Source organism: Pelophylax lessonae, assembly GCF_965119305.1.
Source record: "Pelophylax lessonae genome assembly, chromosome: 7".
Lineage (NCBI taxonomy): Eukaryota > Metazoa > Chordata > Amphibia > Anura > Ranidae > Pelophylax > Pelophylax lessonae.
In genome coordinates, this window is record NC_138774.1 from 121,136,044 (window position 1) to 121,153,538 (window position 17,495).

A 17,495-nucleotide genomic window follows, 5' to 3' on the forward strand; every position below is an offset into this window, starting at 1 on the left:
TCAGCACTGAGGTTTTTTTTTCTATTGCAGAAGAGGGTTTTCCCATTTTTTTTTTCTGTGCCTGTTACAAATATGTAAAATATATAACTTGGCATTCCTTCAGAAACAAACCCTTTTACGAAAAACAATATATTCAGTGCATCTCTGCAGTAAATATAAATTTCCCCAATGTTTTGTGTCTAAAAATGCTTTTTTCCCCATTATAGTTATGGAGATGAGCAAAGAATGAGATGTTGTATAGTCATCACTTTTGGGGATATCATTGCAGACAGGACAACGTAGTCCGAGTAGGGAAGGGTTACAATTTTGGTTTTCATTGCTGTCTGTGTCCTGCTGGGGAGATTTACCCTCTCAGAGCCCTGGTGGCTATTATCACCGAAAATAAAATGTAATAAAAGTACAAAATGTTGAGGAATAGAAAGAAAAACTTGCAATAGTGACACTTATTCTGGTGATAACTAAAGCCTCATACACACAATGAGAATATCAGACTAATGATTGTTGTTTTTTTGTTTTGTTTTTTTCTGCAAGTTAGTCTAATATCAAAAATAAAGAGGTTACTGAAGTCCTGAAAATTCTCGTACGACAGAATACAACTTCGAAAGTGATGTAATGTGTTGTATTGTATTCTTTCATTTCTGAGCATGCGCAGTCATGGTCACTTGATTTCAGACTAATACTGTACTGATTAAACGAAAATCGTTCCTTCTGGTATCGTACGAGAATAATTTTCACACTTATCCCTTTTGATAATTTTGCATCAACTGTCGTGATCGCCTCTCAAAAGCTGTGTACTAATGATCAGATTATCGTACACTCGAATCAAAAGCAGTGTTTTTTGGTCTGATTTACTCATTGTGTGTACTAGGCATTAAATCTCATTCACACAGGTTGTACATAACCATAGGCCTGTGAAGGGCTGTGTTTACCTGCATGGGGATACACAGATGTTCCATATATCCCTGTGCAGGCAGTCCCAAAAGTTTCAAAGGGGATGCAGCAGCTGCACAGACACAGCTATTGCTCCCAATGTGACATCTGTTTGGGTGCACTGCCCTGAATGCATCAAAGATTTATCATTTATTTTAGAAAGACCTTTGTCCCTGAACACACAGGGTGCTAAACGTGGACAACACTCACTACAGTGCTCAACCTTGTTCAACTGCAGGGCTATTATAGACTTTTAGCCCACGTTCACATGGTCCGATTTGACATGTCAAACTGGAGCCAACTGCCGGAAAAATGCACCATCCGAATCAGTGTGACGCTGACGTAAAGTCGGCGTTGCGCTGATTCCCAAAAGTAGTTTCTGTACTATTTTTGGCAACTTTGGGGGGCGATTTCAATAGACATCTGTGCAGGAATGCACACAGATGTCTGAAAAATTGCCCCTGAAGTCAGACTGAAATGCCAGCTTCAAATCGTTCAGCTGAACTCGCTCGATTTCAAAACTGCCTCAGTGTGAACCTGGGCTTACAGGCTGTCTGCAACAGGGTTGGACTCTGCACCTGTCCTTCCTGAGCATACTAAAACTTTGCACACACGTTTATATTATTGGATGAAGTTTTGTCCATTTTTGGTTGCATGCTAGTCTCATTTTAAAAGTGAAGAGGTTACTCAACATACAAAAATTCTCCTACGACAGAATTCAACTTCAGAAGTGATGTATTGTGTTGAATTGTTTTGTATGTATTCTTTTGTTTACGAGCATGCGTAGTCTTGCTCTTACGATTTTTATTGCAGACAAAAACTGTACTAATTAAACCAAAATCGGACGTTGTGTTCACGTACAATAAAAATGTTATAGCCTGCGCATTCAGTTTTTGTTGCCCAAAAATTCGGAATCGGCTGTCAAAAGCAAGAAGGGCTTTTTGCAGACGATGTTATTCTGTAGCTTTCCGATCCACAAACCTCTCTCGCCCAAGTTCAACAAGTAATAGACACCCTTGGTCAAGTATCGTACTACAAGCTTAACACAACCAAATGCCAAGCACTCCCACTTTATTTAACCCAAGATAACTTGGCCCATTTAAAAGCTCAATTCCCCTTTCAATGAGAACATAGCACCATTTCCTACCTAGGCATTCAGCTGACACCATCCACCTCTGAACTATATGAGGCTAATTTCCCACCTCTACCTCTACTTCCTCACCTCTACTTATCCTGGCTAAGTAAAATGGCTGCATTTAAGATGCAGCTTCTTCCCAAACTCTTATATTTTTTCCGCACCCTCCCAATATCACTACCATCTAGTTTTTTTGCGAAATGTAATACCCTTCTTAGGACCTTGATATGGTCTGGCAAAAGACTGAGAATAGCCCTTAAAACGCTGGTGAGCCGGAGAACCCGCGGAGGCGCGGGGCTCCCCAACATTCCCTTCTATCATACCGCCTCACTCCTTGACCAAATGTAATATTGGCTACAGGAACCACTGGACAAAGTCTGGGTTTTCATGGAGAGATCCCTACTAGTACACCAGGATCTAGGGGCACTGTTGGCTGCCTCATTTGTGTCCTCCTCGACCCACCGCATCCAACATCCTACCATTACGGCCACACAAACTGCCTGGTGATCCTTACTGTCCACTCGCCTTTAGACCCTTGAAAGGCGTAACTTAGATATTCCATTGGGGGCTTACAAATGGATCATTCCATCCTTCTCTACGTTAGATTGGAAAAAGAATGGCCACAATTATAGCTCTCTCCCCGCAGACTGCTTTAAAACCGCACAAATTCGCCATTTTCACAAAACTAACAAACTCGCCTCCCAGTTATCATTCTTGCTACGGCATGGGACTTCCTTAGGGGCCATGCTATATCTGACACACGGGGCATATCTTTTTTTTTTACAACTTGTATATGAACACCCGAGCACCTTCATTGGGCCCAAGTAGGACTAAATGGGAATCTGAATTCCAATTGACCTTTTACAGATTCACAATGGCATAAGGCCATCACGGTCAACTATAAACTGTCTAAATGTATTGATTATTGGGAACAATTTCTGAAAATATACCATGGATGGTACTTAACGCCTCATAGGCTGTCTAAAATCTATCCCTCCTCCAGTGCGTTGTGTTGGAGACGGTGCAATAAGGTAGGAACACTGTATCATATCCTTTGGGATTGCACCTTTATTCAACCCTTTTGGAAGGAAGTGGAGGTTATGCTTGGAGTTTTTCTGGGTACGACCTTCTCTATCTGGCTGGCTTTGGCACTTTTGAACTTAGGAATAGATCTAATCCCTCTGAAGTACCAGGCTATAGTACTCCACATCTTGTTTGCTGCTAGATTGACCATCACTCCCCATTGGAAATCACCTGAGTCACCAAAAATTCAGGAACTTACTTCATGGGTAAACACACAATGTCATTTTGAGAAGTCACTAGCTGTTAAAGATCAAAGAATGCCTATCTTTAGCAAATGATGGATTCACTGGTTAAAGCATCATAATGCCGCTCCTGGTCTCAAGCCCAATTAGCCTGCTTTGATTTACCGCCAAAGAGTATTCCCTTTACTTTACCTTTCATATATTCTCTGTTGTGTCACAAATAACATCTTGTAGAACTATGTAGATGTCAATCTAATATATGGTGGTCCGCGGATGTTTAGCTGTCGGAGGGTCTACCCCCCCAACTGGACACAGTGTGTACCCATTTGGGGTGTTCAGGGGGGTTGGGGATGGCCCAAATAGAGAACGGCCATCAGCGACCCCATCTTATAAGTATTAATGCTATTTGTATATTTGGATTGCTCAATGCTGTAATGGCTTATTTTCATGAGCATGAAGTTAGATTGCATAGCTGCACCTATGTACTACTGGCCATAATATCAATTTTTTTATGAGTTTGTTTTCCTCTGTTATTATTATGATTTCCTTTCCCTGTTTGTTACTATTTGAAATAATCTTAATAAAAACTATTTAAAAAGAAAAAAGGATTGTGAACAGACAGCTCACACCAGCCTGTGCGCTTAAATGATCTGTATTAGTGCATCTGCTAGTGTCTTCTCTGTATGGGTCAGTGTACATTTTTGCCAGCACACCATGGATCATCAAGTCTTGTAGAGTGTCCACATCACAATAGACAGAGTGCAACATTGTCAGGCATGTCTGACAAAGGAGTCCTGCGCAGCTCTGAAACGTTGCACTCTATTGTGATGTGATCATTCTACAATAAATCTTTCAGACTAACATCTGACAGGAGATGCAGGTGGAAACAGAGAACACTAGCATGTATCAGGTGGTCATTAGATTAGGATGATTTAACAGAACCTGCTCCCCCTTATATCAGAAGTACTCTTCTGAGTCCCCCCTTACATCAGTTTCTAAAAGATTTCCCCCCTTTATATCGGATGTCCACATCATATTGCCCTCTTAGATCAACTGCCTCATTAGAGCCCCCTTACATGACCTGCCTCATTAGAGCCCCCTTACATCAACTGCCTCATCAGAGCCCCTTACATTACCTGCCTCATTAGAGCCCCCCTTACATCAACTGCCTCATTAGAGTGCCCCCTTACGAGAGTTTCTAAAAGATTTTTCCCCTTTATATTGATTGTCCACATCATATTGCCCCCTTACATCAACTGCCAGAGCCCCCTCACATCAACTGCCTCAGAGTCCCCCCTTACATCAACTGCCTTATTGAAGTCCTCCTTTACATCCACTGCCTCATGAGAGTCCCCCCCCCATATCAAATGCCTCATTAGAGTCCCCCCTTACATCAACTGCCCCATTAGAGTGCCCCTTACATCAACTGCCTTTATTAGAGTCCCCCCATTACATCAAATACCTAATTAGAGTCCCCTCTTACAGCAACTACCTCATTAGAGATCCCCCTTACATTAACTGCCTCATTAGTGCCCCCCCCCCTTACATCAATTGTCCCCCATCAAGTCTCATAGATGAGTTGTATGCACAGCTCCCCCTCCCCCCGAGATGAGGGCCTGATGGTTGGTGTCTTGCAGTTTTACAACACAAAGTACTGCTTTTTTTTTTTTTTTTTTTTTATAGAAATTGCCACAAACCAACATTACATTGATTTTATATGCACAGTAACTGAGCCCTAGTGTGAAGAAGGAGGTGCGGAGATGGACTGTGATGTGGAGAAGGAGGTACAGAAATGGGTTGCGGAGTGGAGAAGGACTGCGGTGTGGAGAAGGAGGTGCGGAGATGACCTGTGGTGTGGAGGAGGAGGAGGTTCTGAGAAGGACTGTGGTGTAGAGAAGAAAGTACAGAAATGGACTGTAGAATGGAGAAGGAGGTACGGAAATGGGTTGCGGAGTGGAGAAGGACTGTGGTGTGGAGAAGGAGGTGCGGAGATGAACTGTGGTGTGGAGGAGGAGGAGGTTCTGAGAAGGACTGTGGTGTAGAGCAGTGGTTCTCAATTCCGGTCCTCGGGACCCACTAACAGGCCAGATTTTAAGTATTACCTTGGGGGATGCAGACTAGAATACTGCAATCACTGAGCAGCAAATGAGATCACCTGTGATGTAATTTAGTTATCTTGCAAACCTGGCCTGTTGGTGGGTCCCGAGGACCGGAATTGAGAACCACTGGTGTAGAGAAGAAAGTACAGAAATGGACTGTAGAATGGAGAAGGAGGTACGGAAATGGGTTGCGGAGTGGAGAAGGACTGTGGTGTGGAGAAGGAGGTGTGGAGAAGGACTGCGGTGTGGAGAAGATCCTTCTCCGCAGAGAAGGACTGCGGTGTGGAGAAGGAGGTGTGGGGAAGGACTATGGTGTGAAGAAAAAGGTGCGGAGATGGGCTGCAGTGTGGTTGAGGAATGCAGTGGGGGTTATGACTGTGGTGTGAACGAGTGTGGACGATAACTGCGGGGTAGAGATGGACTGCAGTTTGGGAAGGGACTGCGGCGCGGATGAGTACTGCGGCACGGAGAAGAACTACGGTGCTAGGAGGGTACTGTGGTGCGGATGAGGACTGCGGTTTGGGAAGGGACTGCTGGGGAGGAGATGGACTGCGGTGCTGGGAGGGGACTGCAGGGCGGACATGGACTGCTGTGTGGGGAAGGACTGTGGTTTGGGCAGGGACTGTGGTGCAGGGAGGGGACTGCAGGGCGGAGATGGACTGTGGTGCTGGGAGGGGACTGCAGGGCCGAGATGGACTGCGGTTTGGGCAGGGACTGTGGTGCAGGGAGGGGACTGCAGGGCGGAGATGGACTGTGGTGCTGGGAGGGGACTGCAGGGCGGAGATGGACTGCGGTTTGGGCAGGGACTGTGGTGCAGGGAGGGGACTGCAGGACGGAGATGGTCTGCGGTGCTGGGAGGGGACTGCAGGGCGGAGATGGACTGCGGTTTGGGCAGGGACTGTGGTGCAGGGAGGGGACTGCAGGGCGGAGATGGACTGTGGTGCAGGGAGGGGACTGCATGGCAGAGATGGACTGTGGTGTGGATGAGGACTGCAGTTTGGGAAGGGACTGCTGTGCCGAGGACATGGGTGTATAGAAGTGTACATGATTCAGCACTTCACCTGTGCTCTGTTGTGGTGTGATGGGGCCTATGGGACTATTCTCCGTCCTCTGTGTGTAGATGTGCGTTTATTATTAGATGCGATCTCTGGTCACTGCACATGATATGGAGCAGTCGGTATCCAGAAACGTATGATATTCTTTCTCCAATCATAAGCCTGCCGGCAATTTTAGGATGTTTACATTGCGTTTCTGAAATACGATCTGCATTTGGATCACTTATCAGAGGGGCTTGACAAGCGCTAATATGATGGCTCCCCGCCACGTGTTTGCACCCCGTAACTCCTGGACCACAACTGCATGCATTGCTCATGGAATAAGTCGCATTTGGTGGAGATACTGCTTGTTGGACATGACAGGAGGGATAGTAGACATGTGGGCACCCCCTTTTTGGCGGCGGCGGGGAGATCTCTGCTTTCACTTCTTTATTTCCCGAAGTAAGATATAAGGGTAACTGAGCGGCAGGTAACCCTAAGCAGTCATGTCTGATGTATGAGGTCACCCCCTAAGGCGGCCTATGACCGCTCTGCCATGTGAGAGAGAGGCCACACACCATGGGGTGATGCTGTGTCTGCTGCTGACTCCCATAGAGGTGAATGGGCTGGGCTCCACCCCACATCATCCTCAGCGGGCGGGCCCCGGGCAGGCCATGTGTGTGTGAGCTCCGGCCTGTTCTAGTGTACAGACGACACCGATAAGGTGCTGCATTTCTACCTCCACAGCCGCTGACCCCCCCCTTCCCTTGGATCAGCTGACATGGCGAGTCCCTGTGTGGTGGTGAGTACAGGCCAGACCGCCACTACCAACCTGGTACCGCCCTGAGCTCTCCCTCTCCTGGACAGGAGGGTGGCACATTACAGGGAGACAGTGTTCAGGGTGTGAGCGGCGTCATGGCAACGAGCAGCAGAACGGGAGATGGGTCCTGTCAGGGTGTATGGCGGGAGAATCCATAGCATGTAGCATGACAGGCGGGAGGAAGTCACGAGGAAGCAGAGCACGTACACACTGCATGGGGAGGAGGAGAGGAAGCCGGGGGACAGACAGGGGATTGTAGTACTGTTGGAGTTGTGTATAGCATAGGTATGAGGAGGAGGACAGACATGGCGTTGGAGTACTGTGGAGGTGTATATAGTTCAGGTATGAGGAGGACAGATATGAGGTTGGAGTACTGTTGGAGTTGTGTATAGCACAGGTATGAGGAGGAGGACAGACATGGGGCTGGAGTACTGTGGACAGGGCAGCCATTAGAAATATTGGGACCCCTTACACAGCTTTAGGCCTGGGCCCCCTGGGTCCTTACCACCAACATTCCCCTCGGGACAGCTGGGCCCTTGGGGACGTCCGGGCCCCCTACGTGTGTATGGGCTGTTCTCCCCTGATGGCTGCCCTGACTGTGGAGGTGTATATAGCTCAGGTATGAGGAGGAGGACAGACATGAGGTTGGAGGTGTATATAGTACAGGTAGGGCTGCCACCTCATCCCTTTAAAACAGAACACATAATTATTACACAGGTTCTGGAGCAAATTTAAAGCACAAAAGGCACTAAGTGAACTTAATTACAACCTTAATCAGCCACAGAACCTGTCTAATTAATATGTGTTCAGTTTTAAAGGGATGAGGTGGCAACCCTAAGTACAGGTATGAGGAGGACAGACATGAGGTTGGAGGTGTATATAGTACAGGTATGAGGAGGACAGACATGAGGTTGGAGTATTGTGGAGGTTTAAATAGTACAGGTATGAGGAGGATGACAGATATGAGGTTGGAGTACTGTGGAGGTGTATATAGTTCAGGTATGAGGAGGACAGATATGAGGTTGGAGTACTGTTGGAGTTGTGTATAGCTCAGGTATGAGGACAGACATGAGGTTGGAGGTGTATATAGTACAGGTATGAGGAGGACAGACATGAGGTTGGAGGTGTATATAGTACAGGTATGAGGAGGACAGACATGAGGTTGGAGGTGTATATAGTACAGGTATGAGGAGGACAGACATGAGGTTGGAGTACTGTTGGAGGTGTATATAGTTCAGGTATGAGGAGGAGGACAGACATGAGGTTGGAGTACGGTTGGAGGTGTATATAGTTCAGGTATGATGAGGAGGACAGACGTGAGGCTGGAGTACTGTGGAGGTGTATATAGAACAGGTATGAGGTTGGAGTATTGTGGAGGTTTAAATAGTACAGGTATGAGGAGGAGGGAGACAGACATGAGGTTGGAGTACTGTGGAGGTGTATATAGTACAGGTATGAGGAGGAGGGAGACAGACATGAGGTTGGAGTACTGTGGAGGTGTATATAGTACAGGTATGAGGAGGATGACAGACATGAGGTTGGAGTACTGTGGAGGTGTATATAGTACAGGTATGAGGAGGATAACAGACATGAGGTTGGAGTACTGTGGAGGTGTATATAGTACAGATATGGGGAGGACAGACATGGGACTGGAGTATTGTGGAGGTGTATATAGTACAGGTATGAGGAGGAGGGGAACAGGCATGAGGCTGGAGTACTGTGGATATGTGTATATAGCACAGGTATGAGAAGAACAGACACGGGGCTGGAGTATTGTGGAGGTGTATCTAGTACAGGTATAAGGAGGACAGACATGAGGCTGGAGTACTGTGGAGTTGTATATAGTACAGATATGGGGAGGACAGACATGGGGCTGGAGTACTATGGAGGTGTATGAAGTACAGGTATGAGGAGGACAGACAAAGGGTTGGAGTACTGTGGCGGTATATTGAGGATAGGCAGGGAGCTGGAGTACTGTTGGAGGTGTATATAGTACAGGTATGAGGAGGAGGACGACAGACATAGGACTGAAGTACTATTGGAGGTGTATATAGTACAGGTTTGAGGACAACTGACATGAGGTTGGAGTACTGTGGAGGCATGTATATATTACCGGGAGGAGGAAGATAGACACGGGGCTGGAGTACTGTTTGAGGTATATATAGTACAGGTAAGAGGAGGAGGACAGACATAGGGTTGGAGTACTGTGGAGGTGTATAAAAAAAAAAAAAAAAAACAGTATGAGGAGGATGACTGACATTAATTTAGAGGTGTATTTAGTTCAGGTATGAGCAATGTTCCCTCTAATTTTTTACTGTGCAGAGCAAATAAAGAAATTTCTGAGCGCAAAACCTTTAGACTGAGCAGACTAGTGGTGCGCCAGATCTAAATAAAAGGAACAGTGTTATTACTCATCCAAAAGAAAAGAGCAAGGAAACTAGCACAAACTACAAAGAGATGCCTGTTTGTCTCACTCGGTGCTAGGGAGCTAAAGTTGTGTTACCACAGCTAAAATATTCAAATAAAATCACATAATTGATATAAAATCAATAAATCATCAGCTGCTGTTATAAATCAATAGTAAAAATGGAAAAGGTGTGTACATCTAATTCAATGGGACAAATCACATGTATACACTAACAGCGCTACCCAGAGGCGTAACTAGAACCTTCAGGGCCCTGATGCAAGAAACCATGAAGGGCCCCCCAGACCCCTGGCCGGGGCCCTTACCTTCAAGCCCAGGGCTCTTCCCACTAATCCTGGGGCTCTTTACACTCGTTGCATGGCCTTTTATTACGGTCCCGCAGCAGGATTCTTTCACAAGTTCTGCAGTGGGCCCCCTTCCTGCAATCTTGTGGGCCCACTTCCTGCAATCTTGGGGCTTCCCCACAGTGGTGCAATGCCAGGGTCCGGTCACAAGTGTGACCTTTGCGATCCTGGAAGTTCACCCACTGGTTTGCTACCGGGCCCCCATGAGCATGGGGCCCGGTAGCGATTGCAACCCCTGTAGTTACGCCCCTGGCGCTACCATATGTATACAGGATAAATCTGGCATGCACCACCACCTCACCGGCGTGCCCCCCAAGAAGTGCCCACGTACCTCAAGGTGGGGAATAATGTTCCAGACTGATGTACAAAAAGGAAGAACCTCCGACCCACAGGACTGTTCTGGATCTCCAAAAGGCTGGTACCTGGATCAATCAAAGCTAGTCTACTCAAAACATACTGAACGTGCTCACATTCATCTGGGAAAAACACACTGGCAGACGTGAAGCAGCAAAGTGCAGTCTGTAGTACTTGAAGCTGAGGCAATGGGACGTGCCACCGAGCAGTGTAATCTTCAACAATCCTACCGACCGAAGGAGCACTGAGAATTTGAACCCAGCATCCTCATGGACGCTCTACTGCTTCACGTCTGCCAGCGTGTTTTTCCCAGATGAATGTGAGCACGTTCGGTATGTTTTGAGTAGACTAGCTTTGATTGATCCAGGTACCAGCCTTTTGGAGATCCAGATCAGTCCTGTGGGTCGGAGGTTCTTCCTTTTTGTACATCAGTTTGGCGCATTATTCCTCACCTTGAGGTACGTAGGCACTTCTTGGGGGGCACGCCGGTGAGGTGGTGGTGCATGCCAGATTTATGGACTCTGGATAAACAGTTTTGGGACATTTCCAAGTGATGCAGTTTTGGTTGGACTTTCACCCACATCATTATCTGTAATATGCATGTTTAATATTCTGTATACATATGGTAGCGCTGTTAGTGTATACATGTGATTTGTCCCATTGAATTAGATGCACACACCTTTTCCAGTTATTACTCATATTCATAACATGTGAAGTGCACAATCCAAACAATTAAAATCAAAAATATATAATCCTTAGATATGTGTCCTTGTAACTTACAAGGACACATATCTAAGGATTATATATTTTTGATTTTAATTGGTTGGATTGTGCACTTCACATGTTGTAATAACAGTGTGATCATCCACCAGTGTCCATACAAAATGATATCAAAAGTGCAGTTCTCCCAAGTGTCCACACATAAACAATCCAGTATTACTTTTTGAGTGATCTATAATCCCATCATGTGAAGTGGTGTCTCACCTCCACAAGCCCAGGAGACTCCAGCCAGCCTCTCCCCGATCACATAAGGCACAATGCAGGAGCTTCAATCGCGCATACCAGTCAGCTAGCCTAGTACAGTTCCAGGAAGAGAGACGGCATCCATCACGCAGGCTCCGCCCCTATGTTACGTCGGCGCTTACCAAGACTTCTTTGGTGGGGTCTGAATTTTTGCTGCGTGGGACCTTCAATTAGACTGCGCGTCCGCGCATGCGCGCAGCCTAAAGGAAACATTGGGTATGAGGTATATATATTTACTCATAAATAAGGTATATTTATCAATCAGTCCTTATGTACTGATGGCCCATCTTATTTCCAGAGGTCCTAAAAAGTAAGAATATCTCCAAATGGCCCCTATTTGGAAAGTCGACAGTCCATTGTATTTATTAAGAGGCATGGTGAGTTTTTTTTTTTTTTCCCTCTAATCGTCTTCCTGGGCAGCACCTGAGAGGCTCCTCCCACCTGAAACAGGAAACTCAGTCCACCATTATAAAAAAGCCAATTAGTTTGATTGTGTTTCCTCTGGACCCACAGGAGCTACATCTGTTTATTTTTTTTCAGTCTCTGTGCTATTTGCATGAGGCAAACTAACCAGCCCTCCCATCCAGCTCAGTGAACCTTTGACAGTTAGGGTCAGGAGCAGCACATTGGGGCAAGCTGGCCCCCACCTGAGGTTTCACCCCTACTGAGGGGTTTGCAACCATCCCTTCAGCTCTAGGGATGCCAATGGTATTAGCGGATCTTCTAGGCTAGTTCTGCTAGCCACCCCTACCCTTCTGGATGCTGTGGAGGGGGGTGGGGGTCCGTCCCCTGCATGTGGGACCCCCTGTATGAGGCACCCCCTGGTTCCCCTTGCACTACTTTTCGCCGGCTGCCAGGAGCGTCCTCATGGTTGGTGGACCAAGTTGGCGCCGGGACCGGAACTGCGTCATTTCCGGTGACATGCTTCTGGTCCACAGCCATCTTGGAAACGACAGAAGTAGAATGGGGACATCCCCTGTGGTCATTTTTGTTGGCGGTGGCACGATTTTTTTTAAAGGGAAAATCCACTGAATGGACAGCAGGCATTTAATCCAGAAACAAGAGAAGACAAATTCCTCAATGCTTACAAAGAAAAATATCCTTACTAGGATATTTAGGAGGTCGTAATGCAGGTATTTCCACCAACCTGCATGGGGGCAGGGCTGGAGCTGGGCAGGAAGCAGGTAAAAGGTCCCTATGGTGTGGTTCCTTTTTCTGAGACTGACCATGTCGGATGCCTCCCCACCCTGCCCTGAAGATCCTGCGGGACAGTTCCAAGGTAAGCCAGAGCACTCTGGTGTTCCCTCTGTCTTTACCTCACAAACGATTTTTCACTGTTGTGTATGGCAACTGCCTGCCTCACTGGGTCCTTTGTTCTTATTTACAGAAAAGACCCCAGAAGAGAAGGCAAAGGCCAGTAGCAAGGCATGCGCCTCTTGCGGTCACAGGTTTCCTCCAGAGTGGAAGAAATCCCTATGCCAGAAATGCATCAATAAAGTGGTGGGCATTGATTGGTCCTCTTCGTACGCCCATAGACAAACTGGAAGCCCCAGCAAGTTCCAGTCAGGCCAGCACTCCATCTACCAGAAAGTCACCCATTCCTTTGTGCAGCGTGGATGAGGTGGACCAAGCAGAGCAGGCATCCGTTGCAGATGACTGAGTCAGAATCTGAAGATGGCCTATGCTCGGAGTCAGATGACGAAGATCCAGCGTCGGAGGACACTCTTTCCCCTCGGATGACATGGATTATTTACTAAGGGCCATAGCAGATACACTGGGTATCAAAGGGCAGAAAATCGCAGAGCTTTCACTACACAATAAAATCTATAAGGGTTTGCAACCAAAAAAAAACAGAACATTTCTGGTGCATGAGTCTCTGAAAAACTTGGTCAAGAAAGAATGGGAAGAACCGGAAAAGAAGTTCTTTACCCACGCTGTGATTAAACACAGATATCCGTTGATGGAGGAAGATACTAAACCCTGGGCCAAGTGCTCTAAGGTAAATGCTTCCCTCGCCAGTCGCAATCAAGGCTGATTTAGCTTTCGACGACTCTGTAACTCTGTTCCCTCGGATAAAAAGACAGAGGCACTTCTGAGAAGAGCTTGGGAAGCCTAAATGCAGCCCTAGCTTCCTCCTGCAGGGTCAGGTCCTTATTAGTCTGGTTGATGCAGCTTCAAGAGCTACTAGAAGGTGATGCCCCCAAAGGGGAACTGGTAAAAACCATACCCACTGTAACTAGAGCGACAGCTTTCTTGGCAGACGCGTCAGCAGAATCTGTAAGGATGTCAGCCAGGACCGCTGGCCAAATTCAGCTAGGAGAGGCCTGTGGCTGAAGTCATGGGAAGGGGACATCACCTCTTAGAACAGATTATGTGGCATCCCCTTTACGGGCGATTTACTGTTTGGACCCGACTTGGAAATCGCATTGGACAGAGCCGCAGCCAAAAACAAGGGGTTTCCTCAGACTAAAAAGAGCCAGGGCAAAACACTTGAGCCAGTCCAGAAGATTCAATAAGACCGGTCCAAAAAAGCGCTGGACACAAAAATTAAAAAGGCAAGGGATAATTTATCCTCAAGCCTTCCGTTACAAAGAACAAAAAGCAATGACGGTCCCTGGGTGGCAAGTTGAAGGGAAATCATGAAAAACTGTTTTTTTCTTGGTACGGTAGCAGTAGGCTACTCAATAGCATTTTTCTCTCGTACCCCCCTCCCAACCATGTACCTGGGAGTCTTCATAGCCACAGTGGATCTGCAGGATGCACATCTACCTATACCGATATAAAAAAAGCCATCAAAGATGCCTAAGATTTGCAGTACAAGGCCGGCTTCAACTCTACATCTTCTATACGCAGCTCTGCCGGTTGGCATCTTGTCAGCACCCAGGATCTTATCAAAGTGAAAGTCGGAAGCCTAAAAAAAACGTAGACAGCAAGTCATAGAGAAAGGGCCATATCTAGACAAACTACTTTTTTGCAAATCGGCAGACGAACAAAATGCCATTCTGCAAAAGAGTATATCTTACCTGTAGAGCGTGTACGAAGAAAAGCCGCAACTAATACCAAGGTCCAGTGCAGGCTCATGCCTGAGGGGACCATGGTTCAGTTACTTAAGAAACCTCAGCATACAGCCCGATTTAACACTTCCAGACATGCCAAAACTCTGGTCGCATGGGCTATATAACTATCCGAGCCACAAGGTCATGAAGCATTCAGCCTGGTTCCGGAAAGGACGAGGTTACAGAACAAAGGTCTGTAACAGGACGATTGATACCATCTTAGTCAGCAGAAAACCGGTGACTAGAGCCATCTATGAAAAAGTAAGGAAAAAGTTTTGTCTTGTACAAGAACAAGGGAGATCTCGACAAGGGGGCTGATCCGGAAATCTTAGATTTTTTTTCAGGAAGGAGCGGACAAGGGCATTTCCCATCACACTTTGAAGGCACTGGTATCAGCAAGAAGAGTCAGCAAAATTCAGGTCCTATCCATGATAGAACCTTGCTTTTTGGTCAGATAACATTATTATTCTCACACCAGACCCAGCCTTCCTACCAAAAGTCTCTTGAACTTTCCACAGAACTCAGGAGGTGGTTCTTCCTTCTCATCCAAATTCAATGGACAGCAGTAAAAGAGTTACTTACAACAAGCTAGATGTAAGAAAGATCCTGATAGTTTACCTTGAGAGAACTATAGAGCGACGGAAAACCACTCTATTCATCCTCCATGCAGGAGTGAACAAAGGGAAGTCGGCTTCGAAAAGTACAATAGCCAGATGGATAAAGCTTGCTATTCAGACAGCCTACCAAGCACTAAACCTTGCCCTGCCGAGTGGAGTCACAGCCCACTCGACCAGAGCTTGGGCATCAAGTGCAGAAAGCCAGGGCAACACAGTAGCATATCTGCAGGGCAGCAACATGGTCGAACTTCAATACCTTTTCCAGACTGGTAACTTTTTCTAAGAAGTCTTCCAGGGCAGCATCCGTTCCTGCCCTAAACATTATAAAAGGCATTTTGTGGATTCAAAAGCTTACTGAGGGTTCTTTCGGTGCTTTGATATTACTGAGGCAAAAGGTATGACTGGCTTTTTTAGAATAGTGGACTGTGTTTCAGGTGGGAGGAGCCTATCTCTCAGGTTCTGCCCTTGAAGACTTATTAGAAAAAGAGTTACCAGGTACCTAACTTTTTTTTTTTTAAAGTTGTAACTCTTTGTCATAATTAAGAAATGGAACTGCTTGCTGCCCATATAATTCACCTATACCGCTGCAGAGCGGTTTTCCTGCACTGGATCACCTTGCACATAATCTGAGCGCTCGGGCAGGGGGCGCACACACACCTGGCCATGCTGTAATTCATTTTAGCACATGACGATCACTGGGTCCCGGCCAATGATTGACCACTGGGACCCGGTGATCGGCACTGAACACAGCTCTGTAAACAATATAGAGTTGTGTTCACGAACAGGGGATCTTGTTTTTGTTCCTGCTAAGCAGGGAAAAGGAGGAAATCCCTGCAGCAGGGACACAGAACAAATAAAAACTTGAGTTAATCCAACTTTTCTTCACCTTAACTTCTGCAAAAACATGCATAGAGCTTTAACTGAAAAATAGGGCTTCTGAGTGGCCATTCTTAGAACTGTAAAGTAACTGAGTATTTCTAAATTAGGAAAAAAAAATAACCTGATGTACTAAAAGCTTTTCAGGGTATGCAGACTTGCACTGCAAATTATCTTTTCCTTCCTTTCATTGCAGTGAAGTAAAGTAAAAATGAACGATGGTTAGTTACATTTAGTGACTTTAAAAGCTGCTCATTTTAAACCAATATTATACTTTCTCTTTGGACTGGAATGTGATCTTCTCTCTAAGGTAGCAGAATACTGTGCAGCAAGTAGAGAAATACTGTTCAGAGTTTAACCACGTACAAAGCCCTGTTAGTGGAAAATTTAGCTCCGGTTTCAGCCATGTGTGTGTATATATACAGGCCTAAAAAAAAAACACACGGGTGGAGGGTTTCCGTCTAAGTGTGCACCTTCCTCTTTTGCAGTCCTACATTAGGTACTCATTAACACCACAGTATGCAGCTTTGCAAGCTGAAGGTTGTTTTACAACTACTGGCTTGTGTTCATCTTCCTGCAGTTTATAAGCTAAATTCATATCGGTGTGTATTACATCCATGTTATGTGCATTAACATAAATCCCTAAGTAATGTGGGTTTACCTAGAAACTACACTGGGAATTCAGCAAATGGTTCCCTTTAGTAAAGCACATAAAAATGACAGACGTGCAATTGTAGCTTTACCATACATATTTTATTTTTAAAGTATAGTGCCTTCAAAAAGTATTCATACCCTTCGAAATTTTTTACATTGTCATGTTACCAAAACCGTAAATTTATTTTATTGGGATTTTATGTGATAAACCAACACAAAATGGCAAATAATTGTGAAATGGAAGAAAAATGATTAACCACTTGCCGACCGCTGCAAATATATATATATATATATGTCACTAGCCTGTCGCCGGCTTGTGAGCCAATAGCGGGCGTTGAGGCTCGTTCACTAAGGAGTCAGTGCGTGTGACCGGCAGACCCGATGTCCGCCGGTCACTCGCCGATCGTCGGTAGAGCGGGGAAAAAGGCAGGCGGGCCCCTCTCTTCCTCTCTTACTTTCCCCCTCTCTTCCTTTCCCCCCCTCTTCCTCTCTTCCTTCCCCCCCCCCCTCTCTTCCTCTCTTCCTTCCCCCCCCCCTCTCTTCCTCTCTTCCTTCCCCCCCCCCTCTCTTCCTCTCTTCCTTCCCCCCCCCCTCTCTTCCTCTCTTCCTTCCCCCCCCCCTCTCTTCCTCTCTTCCTTCCCCCCCCCCCTCTCTTCCTCTCTTCCTTCCCCCCCCCCCTCTCTTCCTCTCTTCCTTCCCCCCCCCCTCTCTTCCTCTCTTCCTTCCCCCCCCTCTCTTCCTCTCTTCCTTCCTCCCCCCCTCTCTTCCTCTCTTCCTTCCCCCCCCCCCCTCTCTTCCTCTCTTCCTTCCCCCCCCTCTCTTCCTCTCTTCCTTCCTCCCCCTCCTCTCTTCCTCTCTTCCTT

At 46.4% G+C, this 17,495-nt stretch overlaps 1 protein-coding gene across 1 annotated transcript in view; it reads left to right on the forward strand.

The window, feature by feature from the left end:
• Positions 1-7,101: 7,101 nt before the first annotated feature.
• Positions 7,102-17,495, forward strand: part of HPRT1 (hypoxanthine phosphoribosyltransferase 1) — a 149,732-nt gene continuing 139,338 nt past the window's right edge. Inside the window, exon 1 of the mRNA XM_082263818.1 lies at positions 7,102-7,265. Within this exon, the coding sequence (XP_082119944.1) occupies positions 7,245-7,265 (21 nt within the window). The 5' untranslated portion in view covers positions 7,102-7,244. The remainder of the gene's footprint in view (positions 7,266-17,495) is intronic.